Source organism: Theropithecus gelada, chromosome 1, assembly GCF_003255815.1.
Source record: "Theropithecus gelada isolate Dixy chromosome 1, Tgel_1.0, whole genome shotgun sequence".
Lineage (NCBI taxonomy): Eukaryota > Metazoa > Chordata > Mammalia > Primates > Cercopithecidae > Theropithecus > Theropithecus gelada.
In genome coordinates, this window is record NC_037668.1 from 15,865,679 (window position 1) to 15,886,471 (window position 20,793).

Genomic DNA, 20,793 nt, shown 5'->3' on the forward strand with positions numbered 1-20,793 from the left:
TTTCAAAAAAAAAAAAAAAAAAAAAAAAGCCGGGTGTGGTGGCTCACACCTGTAATCCCAGTACTTTGGGAGGCCAAGGCAGGTGGATCACAAAGTCAAGAGATCAAGACCAGCCTGACCAACATGGAGAAACCCTGTCTCTACTAAAAATACAAAATTAGCTGGACGTAGTGGTGCAGGCCTGTAATCCCAACTACTCAGGAGGCTGAGGCAGGATAATCGCTTGAATCCGGGAGGCAGAGGTTGCAGTGAGCCGAGATAACGCCATTGCATTCTAGCCTGGGCAACAAGAGTGAAACTCCATCTCAAAAAAAAAAAAAAAAAAAAAAAGAAAGAAAGAAAGAAAAGAAAAGGTAAGGTGCGATGGCTCACGCCTGTAATCCTAGCACTTTGGGAGGCCGAGGCGGGTGGATCACCTGAGGTCAGGAGTTCAAGACCAGCCTGGCTAATACAGTGAAACTGCGTTTCTACTAAAAATACAAAAAATTAGCCAGGAGTGGTGGTGCACACCTGTAATCCCAGCTACTTGGGAGGCTGAGGGAGGAGAATCACTTGAACTTGGGACGCAGAGGTTGCAGTGAGCCGAGATTGCACCACTGTACCCAGCTTGGGCAACAAGAGTGAAACTCTGTCTCAAAAAAAAAAAAAAAAAAAGGAAAAGGAAGAAGGGAAGGGAAGGGGAGGGGAGGGGAGGGGAGGGAAAAGAAAAGAAAGGTTCTGTACAGATGGCAACATCTTTTTTTTTTTTTTTTTTTGAGACAGAGTCTCGCTCTGTCCCCCAGGCTGGAGTGCAGTGGCGCGATCTCGGCTCACTGCAAGCTCCGCCTCCCGGGTTCCTGCCATTCTCCTGCCTCAGCCTCCCGAGTAGCTGGGACTACAGGCGCCCGCCACCTCGCCCGGCTAGTTTTTTGTATTTTTTAGTAGAGACGGGGTTTCACCGTGTTAGTCAGGATGGTCTCGATCTCCTGACCTCGTGATCCGCCCGTCTCGGCCTCCCAAAGTGCTGGGATTACAGGCTTGAGCCACCGCGCCCGGCCCTGCAGCATCATTTTTTCCCCCAATTCCTGGCATAGAGGCTGAACCATTATTGTCAACCTACTGTGAAAAGACATTATGTCCTCTCTGTCACTGGCAAATCCTGACCAGAGTCTTGTTGGACTCTGAGAGCATCCCCAGCAAAGAACTGAGCATCACAGCAGGGCAGCTTGAAGTCTTCCTCTAATGTAGTCTTGATCTACCTAGAACATCAGCTACAAAATAATTTTGCACAGCATCATTAACAATAGCACTGCCTTCGTGTTGTACATGACTCCGCAGCTTTCATACATATTCCATCAGTTGTATTTGGGGTTTTATGAAAACCTATGAAGTTGGCTGGGCACAGTGGCTCACACCTGTAATCCCAGCACTTTGGGAGGCCGATGAGGGTGGATCACCTGAGGTCAGGGGTTCGAGACTAGCCTGGCCAACATGGTGAAACCTCGTCTCTACTAAAAATACAAAAATTAGCTGGTGGTGGCACACGCTTGTAATCCCAGCTACTTGGGAGGCTGAGGTGGGAGAGTTGCTTGAATCTGGGAGGCAGAGGTTGCAGTGAGCTGAGATCATGCCATTATATTCCAGCCTGGACGACAGAGCAAGACTCCATCTCAAAAAAGAAAAAAGAAAAAATATAGGAGTATTTTTTGTTTTTCTTTTTGTTTTTTGTTTTGAGACGGAGTCTCGCTCTGTCACCCAGGCTGGAGTGTAATGGCCCGATCTTGGCTCACTGCAACCTCTGCCTCCCAGGTTCAAGCAATTCTGCCTCAGCCTCCCGAGTAGCTGGGACTATAGACGCTCTCCACCATGCCCGGCTGATCTTTGTATTTTTAGTAGAGATGAGGTTTCACCATGTTGGTCAGGCTGGTCTCGAATTCCGGACCTCGTGATCCTCCCGCCTTGGCCTCCCAAAGTGCTAGGATTACAGGTGTGAGCCACCGCGCCTGACTAAGTATATCTTTTTTTAAAAAAGAAAATAAATAAAGAAATAAAATCTACATAGCAGTGACTGGGAGACCAGAATATCCCATTCATGTCTTGGTCCTCATCTTACCAAATGGATCACATCCTGTTTCTTCATCATTTCATCAGCTGCAAGGCAGTTGGGCTGTGATGGGACAGGACAACAGCCAGAAAATGCTGGAATGTGGCCAGAGCTGAGGCAGTGCTCACTCCACACGTGTTCATTAAATGCCTACTGTGTGCAGAGTCAGGTGGTGAATACAAAGGTAAACACGGCAAGGTGGTCTCACCCTCCAGTCCCTGGAAGAGCACAGGTCACCACTGGCTGCTGTCATAGCAGCTGTTGAGTATGGGCAGCTGGGCCAAGCCAAAGCAGAATGGTCAGAAGAACGGCATCAGTGAGACAAAACAGTGGAGACAGCGTGACAGGACACGGACTCAACGGCTGGAGGCCAGCCTGGCACGCAGCAATTGGGAATGGGGTGTCTGTTCTGGAACAAAGGAGTTCAGCAACCATGATTTGGAGAGGCAGAAAAGCAAACACCAGGCTTTCCGAAAATGGTTGCTATGACCACAAACCCAAAGACAGCTGCATGGTCATTTCTGGGCCCCACCTGTGCTTATTATTGGTGTTAGCATCAGCATTATCTTGGAATAGGGACAACATCTTATATGAGGCATTCATTCAAAATGTTATTTAATTTGTAAAACTTCCTTATGCTACTGCCACGGGAAAAAATTATTAAATAAACTCAGCTAAATTTCTGGAAATTTTATTTGCATACAATGTATACAAATAATAGCGCCTAATTTAGAATCCTGGCTCTCTCACTTTCTAGCTGAGAGATTAGAGACAAACTAGTGGATTTGTCTTTGTGTCTTTGTTTGCAAATCTGTAAATGGTGTAACAGTCTCCACCTCACAGGGTTACAATGAGGACAGAGTGACGTAATGTGTGTAAAGCTCTTCTAACAGCCCAGTCAGGGGCACAAAGTAAGTGCTATATACATGTTAGGTATATTATTATTATTAAATCAGTATGTTGAGCTCAAAGTCAGACCAATGTCAGCCTGTCCCCTCTTTTTTTCCTTATTTTCCTATCTTTAGAGATAATTTTGGATGAACATCTACTTTTCTTTTTTCTGAGACGGAGTCTCGTCCTGTCACCCAGGCTGGAGTACAATGGCACGATCTTGGCTCACTGCAACCTCCGCCTCCCGGGCTCAAGCAATTTTCCTGCCTCAGCCTCCCCAGTAGCTGGGACTACAGACGCCTGCCACCATGCCTGGCTAATTTTTGTATTTTTAGTAGAGATGGGGTTTCACTGTGTTGACCAGACTGGTCTCGAACTTCTGACCTCAGGTGATCCACCTGCCTCAGCCTCCAAAAGTGGTTGGGTTACAGGTGTGGGTCACCGAGCCTGCCCTATTTTTTTTTTTGCTCTGTCACCCAGTGCAGTAGTGTGATCTCAGCTCACTGCAACCTCTGCCGCCTGGGTTTAAGCAATCCTCCTGCTTCAGCCTCTGGGGTAGCTGAGATTACAGGTGTGCGCCACCATGTCTGGCTAATTTTTGTATTTTTAGTAGAGACGGGGTTTCACCATGTTGGCCAGACTGGTCTCAAACTTCTGACCTCAAGCAATCTGCCCGCTTCGGCCTCCTAAAGTGCTAGGATTACAGGCTGGATGAACATCTACTTATTACATAATCTTCTTTTTTTTTTTTTTTTTTTTTTGAGACGGAGTCTCGCTGTGTCTCCCAGGCTGGAGTGCAGTGGCGCCATCTCGGCTCACTGCAGGCTCCGCCTCCCGGGTTCACGCCATTCTCCCGCCTCAGCCTCCCAAGTAGCTGGGACTACAGGCGCCCGCCACCACGCCCGGCTAGTTTTTTGTATTTTTAGTAGAGACGGGGTTTCACCATGTTAGCCAGGATAGTCTCGATCTCCTGACCTCGTGATCCACCCGCCTCGGCCTCCCAAAGTGCTGGGATTACAGGCTTGAGCCACCGCGCCCGGCCTACATAATCTTCTTAAAAACTTTTTTTTTTTTTGAGACGGAGTTTTGCCCTTGTTGCCCAGGCTGGAGTGCAATGGTGCAATCTCAGCTCACCACAACCTCTGCCTCCCAGGTTCAAGCGATTCTCCTGCCTCAGCCTCCCAAGTAGCTGGGATTACAGGCATGCACCATCATGCCCGGCTAATTTTCTATTTTTAGTAGAGACAGGGTTTCTCCATGTTGGTCAGGCTGGTCTCGAACTCCCAACCTCAGGTAATCCGCCCACTTTGGCCTCCCAAAGTGCTGGGATTACAGGCGTGAGCCACCGTGCCCGGCCTTAAAAACTTCTTTTAAAAAATTATTTATGTATTTGTTTATTTTTGAGACAGGGTTTTGCTATGCTGCCCAGGCTGGTGTCAAATTCCTGGGCTTAAGCAATCCACCCACCTCAGCCTCCCAAAGTGCTGGGATTAGAGGCGTGAGACACCGCACCCAGCCTAAAAACTTTTTATCCTGGAGACAGTGTCCATAAACTTAATCTGATATTTCACAAGTTGCTGAGGCATAGGAAACTCTTTTCTTTATACAATATTTTCAGACCACCAAGCCATGAGAGGTGACAGCAGTAGGAAATCTCATGAGCTCTTTGGTCAGCAGCCATTTCTTAGTGGAAAGGACTATTTCTGACCTTCAATTCTCAGCAGTTACAAATGTCAAAGGCAGACCTTTCCTCTCCTCCCACGCTCCTGTGCTGCAGCTTCCCTCCCTGTAGATAAGTGAATGCCGATGGGGTGTGACTGGGCCAGGACTGAAGGGTCCCTGGCCTAAAATATCTTACTCTGCCTGGAAGGCTGGGCTTCACATAATCTGTATCATACTCTGAGGTCTGGGCAAAGGGGCTTCCCCTTCAAAGCTAGCACTATAAATATGCCTCAAGGTTGTCACCGGGAGTCCCTAGATAAACCAGCCCTCTGGGAGGGGCATTAACCTTTTATCTTCCTAACCCACGTAGGAACTCAGGACCTGGATGGAGGATGAGGAGAGGCACCTCCCGGAGGCACAGGACGATCCGACCCGCGCCATGTTTCGTGGTGTACTTCGTGTTTTCAAGTTGTTGTTTTCAGTGACTTATCAAAAAAACAAAACTCTAATATAAAATAGGAAAAAGTATAGATGATATAAAGTAGCACAAATAGTCCTTTATCCTGAAAGAACTTAGGGATTTACCAAGAAAAAATATGCATGTTAAATTTCAAATAATGATACAATTCTTTTTCTCCTTCCTTTCTTTTTTCTTCTTTTTTTTTTAGAGATGGGGTCTTGCTATGTTGCCCAGACTGGATTTGAACTCTTGGCTTCAAGTGATCCTCCCACTTCAGCCTCCCGAATCACTGGGACTACAGGTGCCTGCAATTGTACCCAGCTCGGGACACCATTCTTACATTTTATTTTATTTTATTTTATTTTATTGAATCAGAGTCTCACTCTGTCACCTAAGCCGGAGTGCAGTGGCATCATCTTAGCTCAATGCAACCTCCACCTGCTGGGTTCAAGCAATTCTCCCTTTCTCAGCCTCCCCAGTAGCTGGGATTACAGGCGCCCACCACCACACCCAGCTAATTTTTGTATTTTTAGTAGAGATGGGGTTTCACCATGTTGGCCAGATTGGTCTTGAACTCTGACCTCAGGTGATCTGCCCACCTTGGCCTCCCAAAATGCTGGGATTGCAGGCATGAGCCACCGCACCCAGCCCAATTCTTACATTTTGAAAGCATTTTATGTTTTCATATCCATCATCTTCTTAGAGATAACATCTCCTTCAGCTGAGCCCAGTATTAACCTTCCCATGACCCCATTACCTGCAGCGTCTGTGCCTGATCAGACCCAACTCCTTGAGGCTAGAGACTGTCCTCTTGCTGCTTCCTCAACATCAAGTGCAAAAGGTGCCCAAGAAATGACAGGTAGGGGAACCAAAGACCTCCGATATTTTGTGAGGATGCACGACAATGTTGTTAGAGCTTCTATTTTTGTGTTTTAGTTTTTCAAGGGAAATTTGAAAATATCCAGGTTTTAAAATAGGTATTGACAAGTTATTAAAAAAAAAAAAAATACACCTTTAGGTTGGGCCCAGTGGCTCATGCGTGTAATCCTGGCACTTTAGGAGCCCAAGGAAGGAGGATTTCTTGAGCCCAGGAGTTTGAAACTAGCCTGTCTTAAAAACAAAAAACAAACAAACAAAAACCTTTAAAACACTGAGTAGACCCAACAAAACACAACGCGTCAGTAAATAGAAAGTAAAAATATAGGCCGGGCGCAGTGGCTCACATCTGTAATCCCAGCACTTTGGGAGACTGAGGCAGGAGGATCATGAGGTCAGGAGTTCAAGACCGGCCTGGCCAACACGGTGAAACCCCATCTCTACTAAAGATACAAAAAATTAGCCAGTTGTGGTGGCTCGCGCCTGTGATCCCAGCAGGCAGGAGGTTGAGGCAGGAGAATCGCTTGAACCCAGGAGGCAGAGGTTGCAGTGAGCAGAGATGGCACCACTGCACTCCAGCCTGGGTGACAGGACAAGACTCCATCTCAAAAAAAAAAAAAAAAAAAAGTAAAAATATAAAAATAGCAGAGTGGCCGGGCGCGGTGGCTCAAGCCTGTAATCCCAGCACTTTGGGAGGCCGAGACGGGCGGATCACGAGGTCAGGAGATCGAGACCATCCTGGCTAACACGGTGAAACCCCATCTCTACTAAAAATTACAAAAAACTAGCCGGGCGAGGTGGCGGGTGCCTGTAGTCCCAGCTACTCGGGAGGCTGAGGCAGGAGAATGGCATGAACCCGGGAGGCGGAGCTTGCAGTGAGCTGAGATCCGGCCACTGCACTCCAGCCTGGGTGACAGAGCAAGACTCCGTCTCAAAAAAAAAAAAAAAAAAAAAAAAAAAAATAGCAGTGACCATTTATTGTCTACTCTATGCCAGTCATTTTACGTATTTTATTTGTGTATTTATTTTTTGAGAAAGGTCTCTCTCTGTCGCAGGGGCTGGAGTGCAGTGGCACAGTCATAGTTCATAGTTCACTGCAGCCTCAAACTCCTGGGCTCAAGCGATCCTCCCCCATCAGTCTCCTGAGGAGCTAGGACTATAGGTTTTCACCACCACGCCCAGCTGACATATATTATTTATTTTTAATAAATAATAGCCGGGCGTGGTGGCTCACGCTTGAAATCCCAGCACTTTGGGAGGCCAAGGCGGGAGGATCACTTGAGGTTGGGAGTTTGACACTAGCCTGACCAACATGGAGAAACCCCGTCTCTACTAAAAAATATAAAATATATAAAATAAGCCGGGCGTGGTGGTGCACACCTCTAATACCAGCTACTCGGGAGGCCGAGGCAGGAGAATCACTTGAACCTGGGAGGGAGAGGTTGCAGTGAGCCGAGATCACGCCATTGCACTCCAGCCTGGGCAACAAGTGTGAAATTCCGTCTCAAAAAAAAAAAAAAAAAGATAAAACTAATAGATGGATTACTCTTGTGGTTAAAAAATTCACAAAAATAACATAACACGGCTAGGCGCGGTGGCTCACGCCTGTAATCCCAGCACTTGGATCACCTGAGGTCAGGAGTTCAAGGTCAGCCTGGCCAAGATGGTGAAACCCCGTCTCTACTAAAAATACAAAAAAAAAAAAAAAAATTCGCCGGGCGTCTGTAATCCCAGCTACTCAGGAGGCTGAGGCAGGAGAATCGCTTGAACCCGGGAGGTGGAGGTTGCAGTGAGCCGAGATCGTGCCATTGCCCTCCAGCCTGGGCGACAAGAATGAGACTCCGTCTCAATAATAATAATATTAATAACAAGAGGCCGGGCACGGTGGCTCACGCCTGTAATCCCAACACTTTGGGAGGCTGAGACGGGCGGATCACGAGGTCAGGAGATCGAGACTATCCTGGCTAACACGGTGAAACCCCGTCTCTACTAAAAATACAAAAAATTAGCCGGGCTTGGTGGCGGGCGCCTGTAGACCCGGCTACGGGGGAGGCTGGGGCAGGAGAATGGCGTGAACCCGGGAGGCGGAGCTTGAAGTGAGCTGAGATCTGGCCACTGCACTCCAGCCTGGGCGAAAGAGAGAGACTCCGTCTCGAATAATAATAATAAACATAACACAGAGTAAAAAGCAAAAGCCTTTTTCAGTTCTCTTCCAACTCTGAACCCCTCCCCAGATGTCACCAATACTACTGAGTTTGGGGTGCATTCTTCCATATATAAATAGATAAAGAGACATATCCAAGTCCATCCTATATATTAGATTAGTCCCATTTTGCAGATGAGCAAACTGCACCACACAGAGGTGGAAGTATTTGTGGAAGACCACACAGCCGGCAAGTGCTGGAGCTGATATTCAAAACCAGATCACTCTGACTCAGAAGTCAGCACGTTGTCCTTCCGCTGAGTCCCGAGTGTAAAACCTTACTGAGGGAAAAACCGAAGCTCATAGAAGTCCCAGCAATCAGAACCACAGGGTTCACTGCCCAACACGGGAGAGCTAGGAGTGACTGAGCTTGCAGGTGAGGCTGCGTGGAGGAGAGAGCCTGGACCCACGCGGATCCGGGGCCGCGGGCACCTCCGTCCAGGGCGCCGCCCTCCCGGACCAGCGGCTCTCCCAGGCCGCCTAGCTCCAGGCGCCCCTGGAGGCCGCCCGCGCCGCGCCGCTCTCGCACCGCTCACCCGAGCCACTCGGAGGCCCGGGCTGCTTAAGTCCCTAATCCCAGCCGGACACGAGGACAGCGCCCGGGAGCGACCGCAGCCTCCGACCCCGGCTGGGCCCGCCCGGGCTTCTGCTCACGCAGCCGTCCGGGGGCGCCCGGCGCGCAGCCCGGGGTGGGTGGTCCTGGCGAACGGGACTGCGAGGCCGACCGTCCCCACCCCGGGACCGCCAAGGGGCGCGGGCTGGGGCGCGTGGCGGGCGGGGCGGGGGCGGGCGCGAGGGCGGAGTCGCGGCCGAGGCGGCGGTGTCCGGAGAGCGGCTCAGGGGCCGCAGTGGCCGCCGCGGAGCGAGGCTGCCTGTAGAGAGCGTCCGGGCGCAGAAGGGTTAACGGGCCACCGGGGCGCGCAGAGCAGGTAGAGACCTCCCCGAGACCCCGGCCCCGGCCGCCCCTCTCCCGGGTCCCATTAGACCGCCAGCCCCGCGCGCCCGCGTCGTCCCCTCTCCCTGCGCTGTGCGGTCGGTCGCGCCCCCGCCACGACCCCGGCCCCAGCTCCGGTGGTCTCGGACGATCTTCCAGCCCCTGGGGTCGAATTCCTGGGGAGGGGGTCTGATCCCGTGGAACTCTGGCCCCATCACCCGGGCGAGGAGTGAGCCAAAATTCCTCCTAAGTCACACAGCGAAGTTGGAAAACAGACCCACGACCTCCCCGCGCGGGCAGCGCCTCCTGCCCTCTCCCTAGGAGGGTGCTCTCGGACGGTGTGCCCCCCGCCCCCCTACTGCAACTCCTGGAGTTGGAGGACAGGGTCGCCGCGAGGGACGCAGGTGGGTGCCCTTGATCCAGTTCAGTCCGATGACAGAAGAGGTTGACAAAAAAGAAAGACACCTGTTGGGGTGGCCTGCCAGACCCAGGAGTGGAGGGCTCCATGAGGGCCAGGGAATTCGGACTCAGGACAGGGATTCTCTGTGGCTATTCCAGAAACACAGGGGTCGAGCCACACTCTCCAGCAGGGAGACCTGGGGGTGAAGGGGTGAGCCCTGCGCAGGTCTCTGTTCCTTGGTCTTCACTGGGCAGTGTGGAGAGGTGTGGCCCGGAGGAGCCCACATTTGTCCAGACCAGGGTCTATTCTGGCACCAACCTCTGACCTCTCCTTTCCTCGTCCTGGGCCGTGAACGACACCAAATGAGGGACATGGAAAGGGGTGAGAAGCACAAATGTGCGTGTGTTTCTGCAGAGGAGGGGGCATGGGCCCCTGCCGGGCTGCGCAGGGGAGGGTGGGGTGGGACTTTTCCAGAGAGGGAGCCAGGCCTGGCCTGGGCCCCGGGAGCTCACGTCACCCCCACCCCTCACTTCTCCAGGGAACTGCCAAGGCCAAACCCAGCTCGGGACGGGATTATGTGTACTGGGTAGACCCGTGGAGAGGGGCGGTGAGATCTGGGTGGCAGAGAGAAACAGAGGCAGAGAGGGCATGGAGAGGGGTCGGCATCAGAGAAGGGGCCGGCAGTGACCATCACCCCCTTTCTTCTTCCCTCAGCTGGAGTAACAGAGTCAGGCAGAGCCTGAACACTTGGGTGGAACATGGGCCCTTCTCTGGAGACCCTGGCCTCCCCCGTTCAGTCAGGGCGGAGTTGCTGACCTCAGTGGCCGGCCCACCCAGGGGAAGGAGTGGCCATCGGCAACCCCCTCCCCAACCCTAAACCATGAGGCACGCCCGCTCTGGCTCAGCCACTCTGACCCCTCCCTCAAATTATGAGCCCTAGGTCTCAGGGAGGGCAGTGGGGCGCAGTGTCTGCCCCCAGGCACATTCCTTCCCTTCTCTTGGTCATTTTCTGCCCCAGAACTGGCCCACCTCAGCAATTCGAGGGCTCCCTGGATTCCTTTCCCGGGTGCCTTTCAGATCCAACAGAAACAGATTTTTTTTTTTTTCCTGGAAAGCAGACCCAAGAGTGGGATGAGGAGCAGGGGTGGGAAGGCCTCTAAGTGAGAAGGGGGCAAGGAGAGTCAGGCTTTGTGGCTCGGGAGGGTTCCAAGCCTCACTTCTCCAGTGTTCAAAGCTGAACTTCAGATGGACTTCCTGGCTCTTGAGAATGAGAGGCCTGTGGCTGGGGCAAGAGGCAGCCGTGGCTGCACCTCTCCTTCCCGCTTCCCCAGCTGGTAGAGCCGCACAGGAAACAAGCCCTCACTGAACCAATGCTGGATGCTGGCACCCAGAGTGGGTGTTACATTGCCGGCTTCTTCTCTAGAGATTAAACCGTCAACCCATTTAGCTTATCCCTTGGCCAAAAGTGTCTGAGATGTGCCTGGATGTTCCCGCACATCTCTTCCACAGAAGGGAAGAGAAAACCAGGAGGCAAGTAGGACAGAGAGATGGCTGGGGAAGGTCTCGTTTCTGGAAGACCCGAGGAAGGGGCTTCTGGTGGATCCTCAGAGAGAGCGTCTGGCACATCCTCAGTGGAGCCTTCCTCCTCTACTTTCTAGGCACCTCTGGGAGGGCAGGAGTGGGAGCAGATGACAACCATTTTAGAAGGAGCCCTCTGGCTGGGTGCGGTGGCTCACACTTGTCATCCCAGCACTTTGGGAGGCCAAGGCGGGAGAAGCGCTTGAGGCCAGGAGTTTGAGACCAGCCTGTGCAATTTAGCTGGATCCCATCTCCACCAAAAAATACAAAAATTAGCTGGGTGTGGTGGTGCACGCATGTAGTCCCACCTACTCAGGAGGCTGAGGAGGAAGGAGAGCCTGTGAGTTTGAGGCTACAATGAGCTTTGGTGGCACCATTGCACTCCAGCCTGGATGACAGAGTGAGATCTCCATCTCAGAAAAAAAAAAAAAAAAAGCCGTTTGTGTGTGCCTGAGCCGGCCTAGAAACAGTCTCTAGGTAGGATTTGGGGAGGAGCTAAGAAGCCCCTACAGGGCCCAGGGGTGGGGACTGAGCCTTAGTTGGAAGGCTGAGGTCAGCCCCCGACCATGTAGCCTCTACAGATGGACAAGGCAGTGATCCTCCCTGCTCCCACCCTGAGGATCCTAAAGGGGTGGGCCAGTCTCACCACCTCCTCCACTCTGATCTGTCCTCCCAGCCCCAAGCTCTCTGGACACTGGAGAGGTAACCACCAGTCTTCTGTCCCTGCAGAGAGCACCCTCCACACCCAGATGCCTACCCAGATGCCTGCCCAGATGGCTGTGTAGTTTTTGTGACCAGTCCGCTCCTCCCTTGCCCTGGGGCAGTAGAGGGGGGAGTGATGGAGAACTGGGCAGGCAGGTGAGAGAAGGGGCCATGGGGGGGAGGGAAGGGGGGGTTGCTGGGACGGCTCCGTGTCTGGAAGTGAGGGAAAGAGGACCACTGGGAGGGGCAGGGGAAGTGATGAGTAACTTCTGCTTTCTGAGAAGTTGGTAGTCAGGATATGGGGAGCCGGCTGGGGGCGGAGGGTGGTGTTGCAACACCCCCTCTGGCTCCAGTCTGACGTCCCTCCCATGGCCTTTGGTTTGCAGGCCCTGGCTGTATCTGCTGCTGCTGCTGCTTCTGTCCCTCCCTCAGCTCTGCCTGGATCAGGAGGTGAGCTTTGGACAAGTGAGCAGCTGCAGCCTGCCTGCCACCCTTTCATCTCCCCCTGGGCTCCCACCCCATCTCTCCAGGCCACGCCTCCTTTCCCCACAGCCCATCCACCTCCCCTGCCAACTCCACAGTTACTTGCCTCACAACACCAAGAGGCCGAGGTGTAGTTCTCCCTCTGCTGCTGAATGTGACCCTGGACTGGCAGCGACTCCGTGAGCCCCAGTGGTGGTCTAGATGGACGCTCTGGACAGTTCCCTCTAATCCTTCCAATTCTGTCTGACCTTTTTCTCTATATAGGTGTTGTCCGGACACTCTCTTCAGACACCTACAGAGGAGGGCCAGGGCCTCGAAGGTGTCTGGGGACCTTGGGTCCAGTGGGCCTCTTGCTCCCAGCCCTGCGGGGTGGGGGTGCAGCGCAGGAGCCGGACATGTCAGCTCCCTACAGTGCAGCTCCGCCCGAGTCTGCCCCTCCCTCCCCGGCCCCCAAGACATCCAGAAGCCCTCCTCCCCCGGGGCCAGGGTCCCAGACCCCAGACTTCTCCAGAAACCTTCCCCTTGTACAGGACACAGTCTCGGGGAAGGGGTGGCCCACTTCGAGGTCCTGCTTCCCACCTAGGGAGAGAGGAGACCCAGGAGATTCAAGCGGCCAGGAGGTGAGAGGCCTGGGTGGAAGAGGTGGGCCTTGGGCAAGGTGGGGGCTTAGCAAGAAGGAAAGGGGAGCACGGGTGACTTCAGAGGGCTTATCTTTGGTGCCAGGAAGTAAACTGGGGAAACAGGGTCAGAGGTGGTCAGAGCTGTGCCCCCACATCTGAAACACCTTCTCAGGTCCCGGCTTCGAGACCCCATCAAACCAGGAATGTTCGGTTATGGGAGAGTGCCCTTTGCATTGCCACTGCACCGGAACCGCAGGCACCCTCGGAGGCCACCCAGATCTGAGCTGTCCCTGATTTCTTCTAGAGGGGAAGAGCCCATTCCATCCCCTACTCCAAGAGCAGAGCCATTCTCCACAAACGGCAGCCCCCAAACTGAGCTCCCTCCCACAGAACTGTCTGTCCACACCCCATCCCCCCAAGCAGAACCTCTAAGCCCTGAAACTGCTCAGACAGAGGTGGCTCCCAGAACCAGGCCTGCCCCTCCACAGCACCACCCCAGAGCCCAGGCCTCTGACACAGAGCCCCCCTCACCCACGCACTCCTTAGGAGAAGGTGGCTTCTTCCGTGCATCCTCTCAGTCACGAAGGCCAAGTTCCCAGGGTTGGGCCAGTCCCCAGGTAGCAGGGAGACGCCCTGATCCTTTCCCTTCAGTCCCTCGGGGCCGAGGCCAGCAGGGCCAGGGGCCCTGGGGAATGGGGGGGACTCCTCACGGGCACCGCCTGGAGCCTGACCCTCAGCACCCGGACGGCTGGCTGCCCCTGCTGAGCAACGGCCCCCATGCCAGCTCCCTCTGGAGCCTCTTTGCTCCCAGTAGCCCTATTCCAAGATGTTCTGGGGAGAGTGAGCAGCTAAGAGCCTGCAGCCAAGCGGTGAGTCTCCTCGGGTCTCCCCTCCCAACCCCAACCTCCACTGTGGCCTCCCCGCCCTGAAGCTGGGCCCTCAGCTTCTTCTCGGCCCCTGAGGGAGAAGGGCCTTGGCATCTGACCACCTCAGGGCAGGGGTCTTGGAGCTCTTCCGCTGACCTGATCCTCCCGCCTGCTCCCCAGGTTCAGCCCTGACCTTACCCTCATTTTGCTCCCCAGCTCTGACTCCTTTGTACCCCTCACCGCAGCCCTGCCCCCCCGAGCAGCCAGACCCCCGGGCCCTGCAGTGCGCGGCCTTTAACTCCCAGGAATTCATGGGCCAGCTGTACCAGTGGGAGCCCTTCACCGAAGGTGAGGTTTCTTGCCCACCCCTGGGCAGTGATGACTTGGAATTGGGGATGAAGGGGAGAGGAGACACCTGCTTACTCCCAGCCCTGAATGACTTCCAGCCCCTCTGCTTCCCCTGCGCCGTGCCTTCTTTCTTCTCCCTGGCGCTGGGTCAGGAGACAGCACAGGTGGCGGCGAGTGGTCTGCAGAGGGGTCGGGGTGGGAGGAGGAGGTGCGGGAGACACGCTTTGTCCGGACTCCTCTGGGAAGGCCATCACTGGGGGTCGGGTGGCTGTGACACAAGAGGGCCACAGTGGGAGAGATCCTGTCCAGCCGTGACAGCTGGGTGGGGGTGTGCCACGTATCCTGGGCACTACCGTATCGGTTGCTCCCAGGTTACCATCCGCTTCATTTTAGGCCTGTGTTGACACCAAGACAAGCACTCAAGAGCTCTGAACACACAGAATCATGGGCGTCAGGGATTGCTCCTCTCTCGATTCAGAGTCCCCTTGATGGTCTCAGTGACCTCGACTGACCTGACCACCTTCCTTTTTTTTTTTTTTTTTCTGAGACAGAGTCTCGCTCTGTCACCCAGGCTGGAATGCAGATCTCGGCTTACTGCAACCTCTGCCTCCTGGGTTCAAGCAATTCTCCTGCCTCAGCCTCCCAAGTAGCTGGGACTACAGGCATGTGCCACCATGCCCGGTTAATTTTTGTATTTGTAGTAGAGATGGGGTTTCACCATATTGGCCAGGCTGGTCTTGAACTCCTGACCTAATGATCTACCGGCCTCGGCCTCCCAAAGTGCTGGGATTATAGGCATGAGCCACTGTGCCGGCCCTGACCACCTTCTCAGCTTGTGCTGTTGTCATATTTCCTTCATCCACAGTGACCTGGGCAACCTCAAGGTGCCCCCCCGGGGCCTCTCTCAGCTAACCTCCCACCAGGGAGCCCACTAACCACCCTTCTACCCTGTCCCTTAGTCCAGGGCTCCCAGCGCTGTGAACTGAACTGCCGGCCCCGTGGCTTCCGCTTCTATGTCCGTCACACCGAAAAGGTCCAGGATGGGACCCTATGTCAGCCTGGAGCCCCTGACATCTGTGTGGCTGGACGCTGTCTGGTGAGGGAAGACGGGGTGCACACACACACACGCATATGCGCACAGATACACACCCCTGTACACATACACATGTACACACACATGCATGAACATATGCACACATGCAAGCATGTACACACACATATGCAGACACACATGCATATGCACGCATATGGACACAGACACATGTATGCATACACATGTGCACTCGTGCATGAACACATGCACATATGCATATGCACACAGACACACACGGACACACATGCACACACGCATATGTGCACGCACACCCGTACACATACACATGTAGACACATGCATGAACACATGCACACATGCACACACACGTATTTGCACAGTCTCATTAATTAATTCAACAACAAAACACCATACTGAGATAACCAAGGGAGAATTTTAACCTGCCAAGCTGGGCTGAGCAGAGCCTGAAGGATCTGATCGGGCACCTGTCTGTGTCCCTGGGTCTGACTGGGGACGGTGGGGCTGCTTTTGTGCTCTCACTTGTAGCACAAAAAGCAGGGTAGTGAGCTGAGGCTCCCGAGGGGACCGGGGTGGGGTTGAGGTGGTGTCTGGCATTCTGTGGCCGCTGCCTCACCTCACTCTCTCCAGAGCCCCGGCTGTGATGGGATCCTTGGCTCTGGCAGGCGTCCTGATGGCTGTGGAGTCTGTGGGGGTGATGATTCTACCTGTCGCCTTGTTTCGGGGAACCTCACTGACCGAGGGGGCCCCCTGGGCTATCAGAAGATCTTGTGGATTCCAGCGGGAGCCTCGCGGCTTCAGATTGCCCAGCTCCGGCCTAGCTCCAACTACCTGGGTGAGCACCCAGCTGCCTCCCTTTCACTTCCATCTCTGTTCAGCCCTCCATACCCCCACTCAGTGCAGTGAGCAAGCCAAACGGGGAAGTCCAGGGTCTGGCCCCTCCCCTTGTGGAAGGAGTGAGGAAGCTGAGAGGACTTGGGGGGATCTTAGGTTCTGGTGGGAGCTTCTATAGGCTGAGGACACGGTGTGGGAGGAGGAAAGTATTATCACCCTGGAATTTCCCAATCTCTCACCTCTGACCTGCAGCACTTCGTGGCCCTGGGGGCCGGTCCATCATCAATGGGAACTGGGCTGTGGATCCCCCTGGGTCGTACAGGGCCGGCGGGACCGTCTTTCGATATAACCGTCCTCCCAGGGAGGAGGGCAAAGGGGAGAGTCTGTCGGCTGAAGGCCCCACCACCCAGCCTGTGGATGTCTATGTGAGCCTGGGGCCAGGGGCAGCTGGATGCTGGGGAGGGAGGCTGTTCCCTCTAAGGGCAGAGCTGTGGTTGTCAAGATGGGAGATAGAGCTGGTGGCATCCCCCTCTGGCCACCCCCAAACATTCATTATCTTCTCTTCTCCCCAGATGATCTTTCAGGAGGAAAACCCAGGCGTATTTTATCAGTATGTCATCTCTTCATCTCCTCCAATCCTTGAGAACCCCACCCCAGAGCCCGCTGTCCCCCAGCTTCAGCCGGGTAAGACTCTGACCCCTGCACTTGGAAGGAGGAGGGAGAAGCTGCAGGGGTGGCTCTGGGGCAGTGGGGTGGCATCTGATTCGCCTGCTCCCCTGCACAGAGATTCTGAGGGTGGAGCCCCCACCCGCTCCAGCGCCCCGCCCAGCCCGGACCCCAGGCACTCTCCAGCGCCAGGTGCGGATCCCCCAGATGCCCGCCCCGCCCCATCCCAGGACACCCCTGGGGTCTCCAGCTGCGTACTGGAAACGAGTGGGACACTCCACATGCTCAGCGTCCTGTGGGAAAGGTGAGACATCGCACCTTGGACCAGCACCTCAGTCCAAGCCCCCCAACTGACACTCCTGATCCTGCATCCAGGATAGTGGGGCCACGCCCGACCCTGCATCTGGGACACCACTGAGCTTGGGCTCCAGCCTCCTGCCTCCCTGGCTGCCTTCTCACCCACTCAGGTGTCTGGCGCCCCATTTTCCTCTGCATCTCCCGTGAGTCGGGAGAGGAAGTGGATGAACGCAGCTGTGCCGCGGGTGCCAGGCCCCCAGCCTCCCCTGAACCCTGCCACGGCGCCCCGTGCCCCCCATAGTGAGTATGGCCCACGGGGAGGGTTAGGGTACTGGAAACACAGCAGTTGCCCCCAGAATCTTACCTGAATTCTGCACTCAACGCGACATCTCCTGGCTGCAGAGAGACAACATTAGATTAGAAAGGCGGACATTCGGTAGGCAGCAAGAAAGCCATGGCAGGCTGAGCCCCCCAGGAACCCAGACTCCAAACGCCAAACGTGCCCACTCTCCTCTGAGGCCCCCATGTCCAATGTGTCTTCCATCTCCCCTGCCATGGCAGCCCCACATATCTCATCTGTGTCTCCATCTCTTCCCTGCCCTGCTGGTGCCTGCAGCTGGGAGGCTGGTGAGTGGACATCCTGCAGCCGCTCCTGTGGCCCTGGCACCCAGCACCGCCAGCTGCAATGCCGGCAGGAGTTTGGGGGGGGGTGGCTCCTCGGTGCCCCCGGAGCGCTGTGGACATCTCCCCCGGCCCAACATCACCCAGTCTTGCCAGCTGCGCCTCTGTGGCCATTGGGAAGTTGGCTCTCCTTGGAGCCAGGTGAGTGTGCCCGGGCAAGGTGCCGGGGAGGGGAATGGGTACCGGTGAACAAGAGCAGCGGTTTTTCAACTTCTTTTTCATCAGCAGAAACTATTTACAAACAGGGTTTCATATGGACCCCCAATATAGAAGTCAGATAAGGGACTGAATCAGGGATTGGGGGCCCGGGGCCCTAGGGCTCAGCCTCCTCCTCAGCCCATGAAACCATGTGACTGCTGGGCTGGGGATCGAAGGCAGAGCCTGGTTCTGAAGCCCTAGAGCTGGAGGCTGGCTGAGAAGCCCAGCTCCCTGGATTCCCCTCACCCCCTCAGTGCTCCGTGCGGTGCGGCCGGGGCCAGAGAAGCCGGCAGGTTCGCTGTGTTGGGAACAATGGTGATGAAGTGAGTGAGCAGGAGTGCGCGTCAGGCCCCCCGCAGCCCCCCAGCAGAGAGGCCTGTGACATGGGGCCCTGTACTACCGCCTGGTTCCACAGCGACTGGAACTCCAAGGTGAGCCCCGAACCCCCAGCCATGTCCTGCATCCTGGGTGACCATGCCCAGGACACCTCAGCCTTTCCAGCACAGCTCAATAAACTTGTATTGATCAAGTGCCTGCTATATGCTTGACGCTGGGGACTCAGAGGTAAGTGAGAACAACTTCCATGAGGGGCCCAGCTAGGATTCCCCGTCCAGGCCTGGTACCCGGGGACGTTCCCTACCGCCCAGGATTCGGACCCAGGATGCATCCCTCCCTGCCCCCTCTCCTGTCCCTTGTGCCAGTCACCAGCAGGCCCCTCACGCAGGCCGCTCTCCTCCTCTGCAGTGCTCAGCCGAGTGTGGGACGGGAATCCAGCGGCGCTCTGTGGTCTGCCTTGGGAGTGGGGCAGCCCTCGGGCCAGGCCAGGGAGAAGCAGGAGCAGGAACTGGGCAGAGCTGTCCACCAGGAAGCCGGCCCCCTGATATGCGTGCCTGCAGCCTGGGGCCCTGTGAGAGGACTTGGCGCTGGTACACAGGGCCCTGGGGTGAGGTGAGCTGAGCGCTTGCTGAGGGCAGGAAGGGGGTGCCAGTCCCAGTGGGATGCCTTGTGGGCACTTGGGGCACTCTCTGTCCTCCCCTCCCCTCATCACCCTGCCCTCCCCCTACACTAGTGTTCCTCCGAATGTGGCTCCGGCACACAGCGTAGAGACATCATCTGTGTCTCCAAACTGGGGACGGAATTCAACGTGACTTCTCCAAGCAACTGTTCTCACCTCCCCAGGCCCCCTGCCCTGCAGCCCTGTCAAGGGCAGGCCTGCCAGGACCGATGGTTTTCCACACCCTGGAGCCCGGTGAGTGCCTGGCTGCCCTGCCCTGCTCAGCCTGGGCCCCCAGGGGAGGTCCTCTCACTATACCCTTCCAGGCCTCTCTGTGCCCCAGAATAAGCCCAGCCAAGCATTACCACTGTCCTACTTCTTATAGACTTGGAGGACAGATGGGCCCCCTCCACTTGGGATTTCACAATGTCCTAGGAGGGTCCCCACCACCACCTTTTGGGGAGAGAGGTGGCAGCCGGGGGTTAAGGAGGATCCCAGGCCTGGCAAAGGTCTGATATGATGGCCGGGGTCGCCCCAGTGTTCTCGCTCCTGTCAAGGGGGAACGCAGACACGGGAGGTCCAGTGTCTGAGCGCCAACCAGACCCTCAGCACCCGATGCCCTCCTCAACTGCGGCCCTCCAGGAAGCGCCCCTGTAACAGCCAACCCTGCAGCCAGCGCCCTGGTAAAGAGCCCCCTCTCCCCAATCCCCAATAGAGTGGATTAGCTGAAGTATGGGAGGAGATGAGAAGGGACCAGTGGGAATGGGCAGCACACCCATTCCCAGACAGGTGGGTCCTGGTGACTGTCTTGTGCCCACTGGCCTCCTCTGTCCCTAGATGATCAATGCAAGGACAGCTCTCCACATTGCCCCCTGGTGGTACAGGCCCGGCTCTGCGTCTACCCCTACTACACAGCCACCTGTTGCCGCTCTTGCGCACATGTCCTGGAGCGGTCTCCCCAGGATCCCTCCTGAAAGGGGTCTGGGGCACCCTCATGGTTTTCTATGCCACCATCGGTCACCCATTGATCAGCCCACTCTGAACCCCCTGGCTCTCCAGCCTGTCCCAGTCTCAGCAGGGATGTCCTCCAGGTGACAGAGGGTGGCAAGGTGACAGAAAGTGACTTTCAGGGCTATGGTTGGGCCCATGTGGTGGTGTGATGGGTGTGTGCACATATGCCTCAGGTGTGCTTTTGGGACTGCATGGATGTGAGTGTGCTCAAACGTGTATCATTTTTCAAAAAGAAGTTACACAGACTGAGAAGGACAAGACCTGTTTCCCTGAGATTTTCCTAGGTGGAGAGGAAAGCAAGTCTGCAGTTCCTTGCTAATTTGAGTTACTTAGAGTGTGGTCTCCCCACCACTCCAGTTTTGTGGCCTAGGCCTCATTTCTCATGTTCAGGCCTCATATCTTCTAAGCCGCCCTGTGTCTCTGACCCCTTCTCATTTGCCTAGTATCTCTACCCCTGCCTCCCTAATTAGCTAGGGCTGGCGTCAGCCACTGCCAATCCTGCCTTACCCAGGAAGGCAGGAGGAGAGAGACTGCCTCTTCAGAGCAAGGCCCAGCTGGGCAGAGTAAAAAACAGAAATGTGAGCATGAGACGCCCCCAGCCCCTAGCCCCACTCCCTGCCTCCTGAAATGGTTCCCACCCAGAACTAATTTATTTTTTATTAAAGATGGTCATGACAAATGAGAAGCGGGCTCTTCCTTGTCGGCTACGGGCCCCTCAGCAGTGTGAAGGCAGAAGGTAGGGTGCGCAGGGGAACAGCATTAGAGCCCAGGAGGAGAGTTTGGGCCAGAGGATCCCTGCCAGCCCCAGGCCCTGCAGGCTGGTCATGGGCCACTAGAGGTCACCAGTTCTCCCAGTTGAGGTGTGGTGTGGGGCGCTGGGCTCCAGAGCTGAAGGAAGGGCTGCGCGGCCGCGGTGCCCTTTATTTTGGGCCGAG

General features: G+C 55.3%; 2 protein-coding genes across 2 annotated transcripts; both read left to right on the forward strand.

The window, feature by feature from the left end:
* Positions 1 to 8,997: 8,997 nt before the first annotated feature.
* Positions 8,998 to 20,540, forward strand: ADAMTSL4 (ADAMTS like 4). The gene is given in 20 exon segments (XM_025369562.1): positions 8,998 to 9,104; positions 9,361 to 9,513; positions 11,817 to 11,945; positions 12,176 to 12,239; positions 12,537 to 12,892; positions 13,065 to 13,761; positions 14,004 to 14,106; positions 15,066 to 15,202; positions 15,808 to 16,012; positions 16,264 to 16,436; positions 16,584 to 16,695; positions 16,796 to 16,981; positions 17,145 to 17,274; positions 17,591 to 17,675; positions 17,677 to 17,796; positions 18,108 to 18,284; positions 18,598 to 18,801; positions 18,923 to 19,102; positions 19,386 to 19,530; positions 19,685 to 20,540. Coding segments are annotated over 18 exon segments (3,231 nt in total). The 5' UTR covers positions 8,998 to 9,104; positions 9,361 to 9,513; positions 11,817 to 11,925; the 3' UTR covers positions 19,822 to 20,540.
* Positions 9,904 to 10,673, forward strand: LOC112613789. The gene is given in 4 exon segments (XM_025369628.1): positions 9,904 to 10,118; positions 10,120 to 10,229; positions 10,232 to 10,395; positions 10,398 to 10,673. Coding segments are annotated over 4 exon segments (765 nt in total).
* Positions 20,541 to 20,793: the final 253 nt, after the last annotated feature.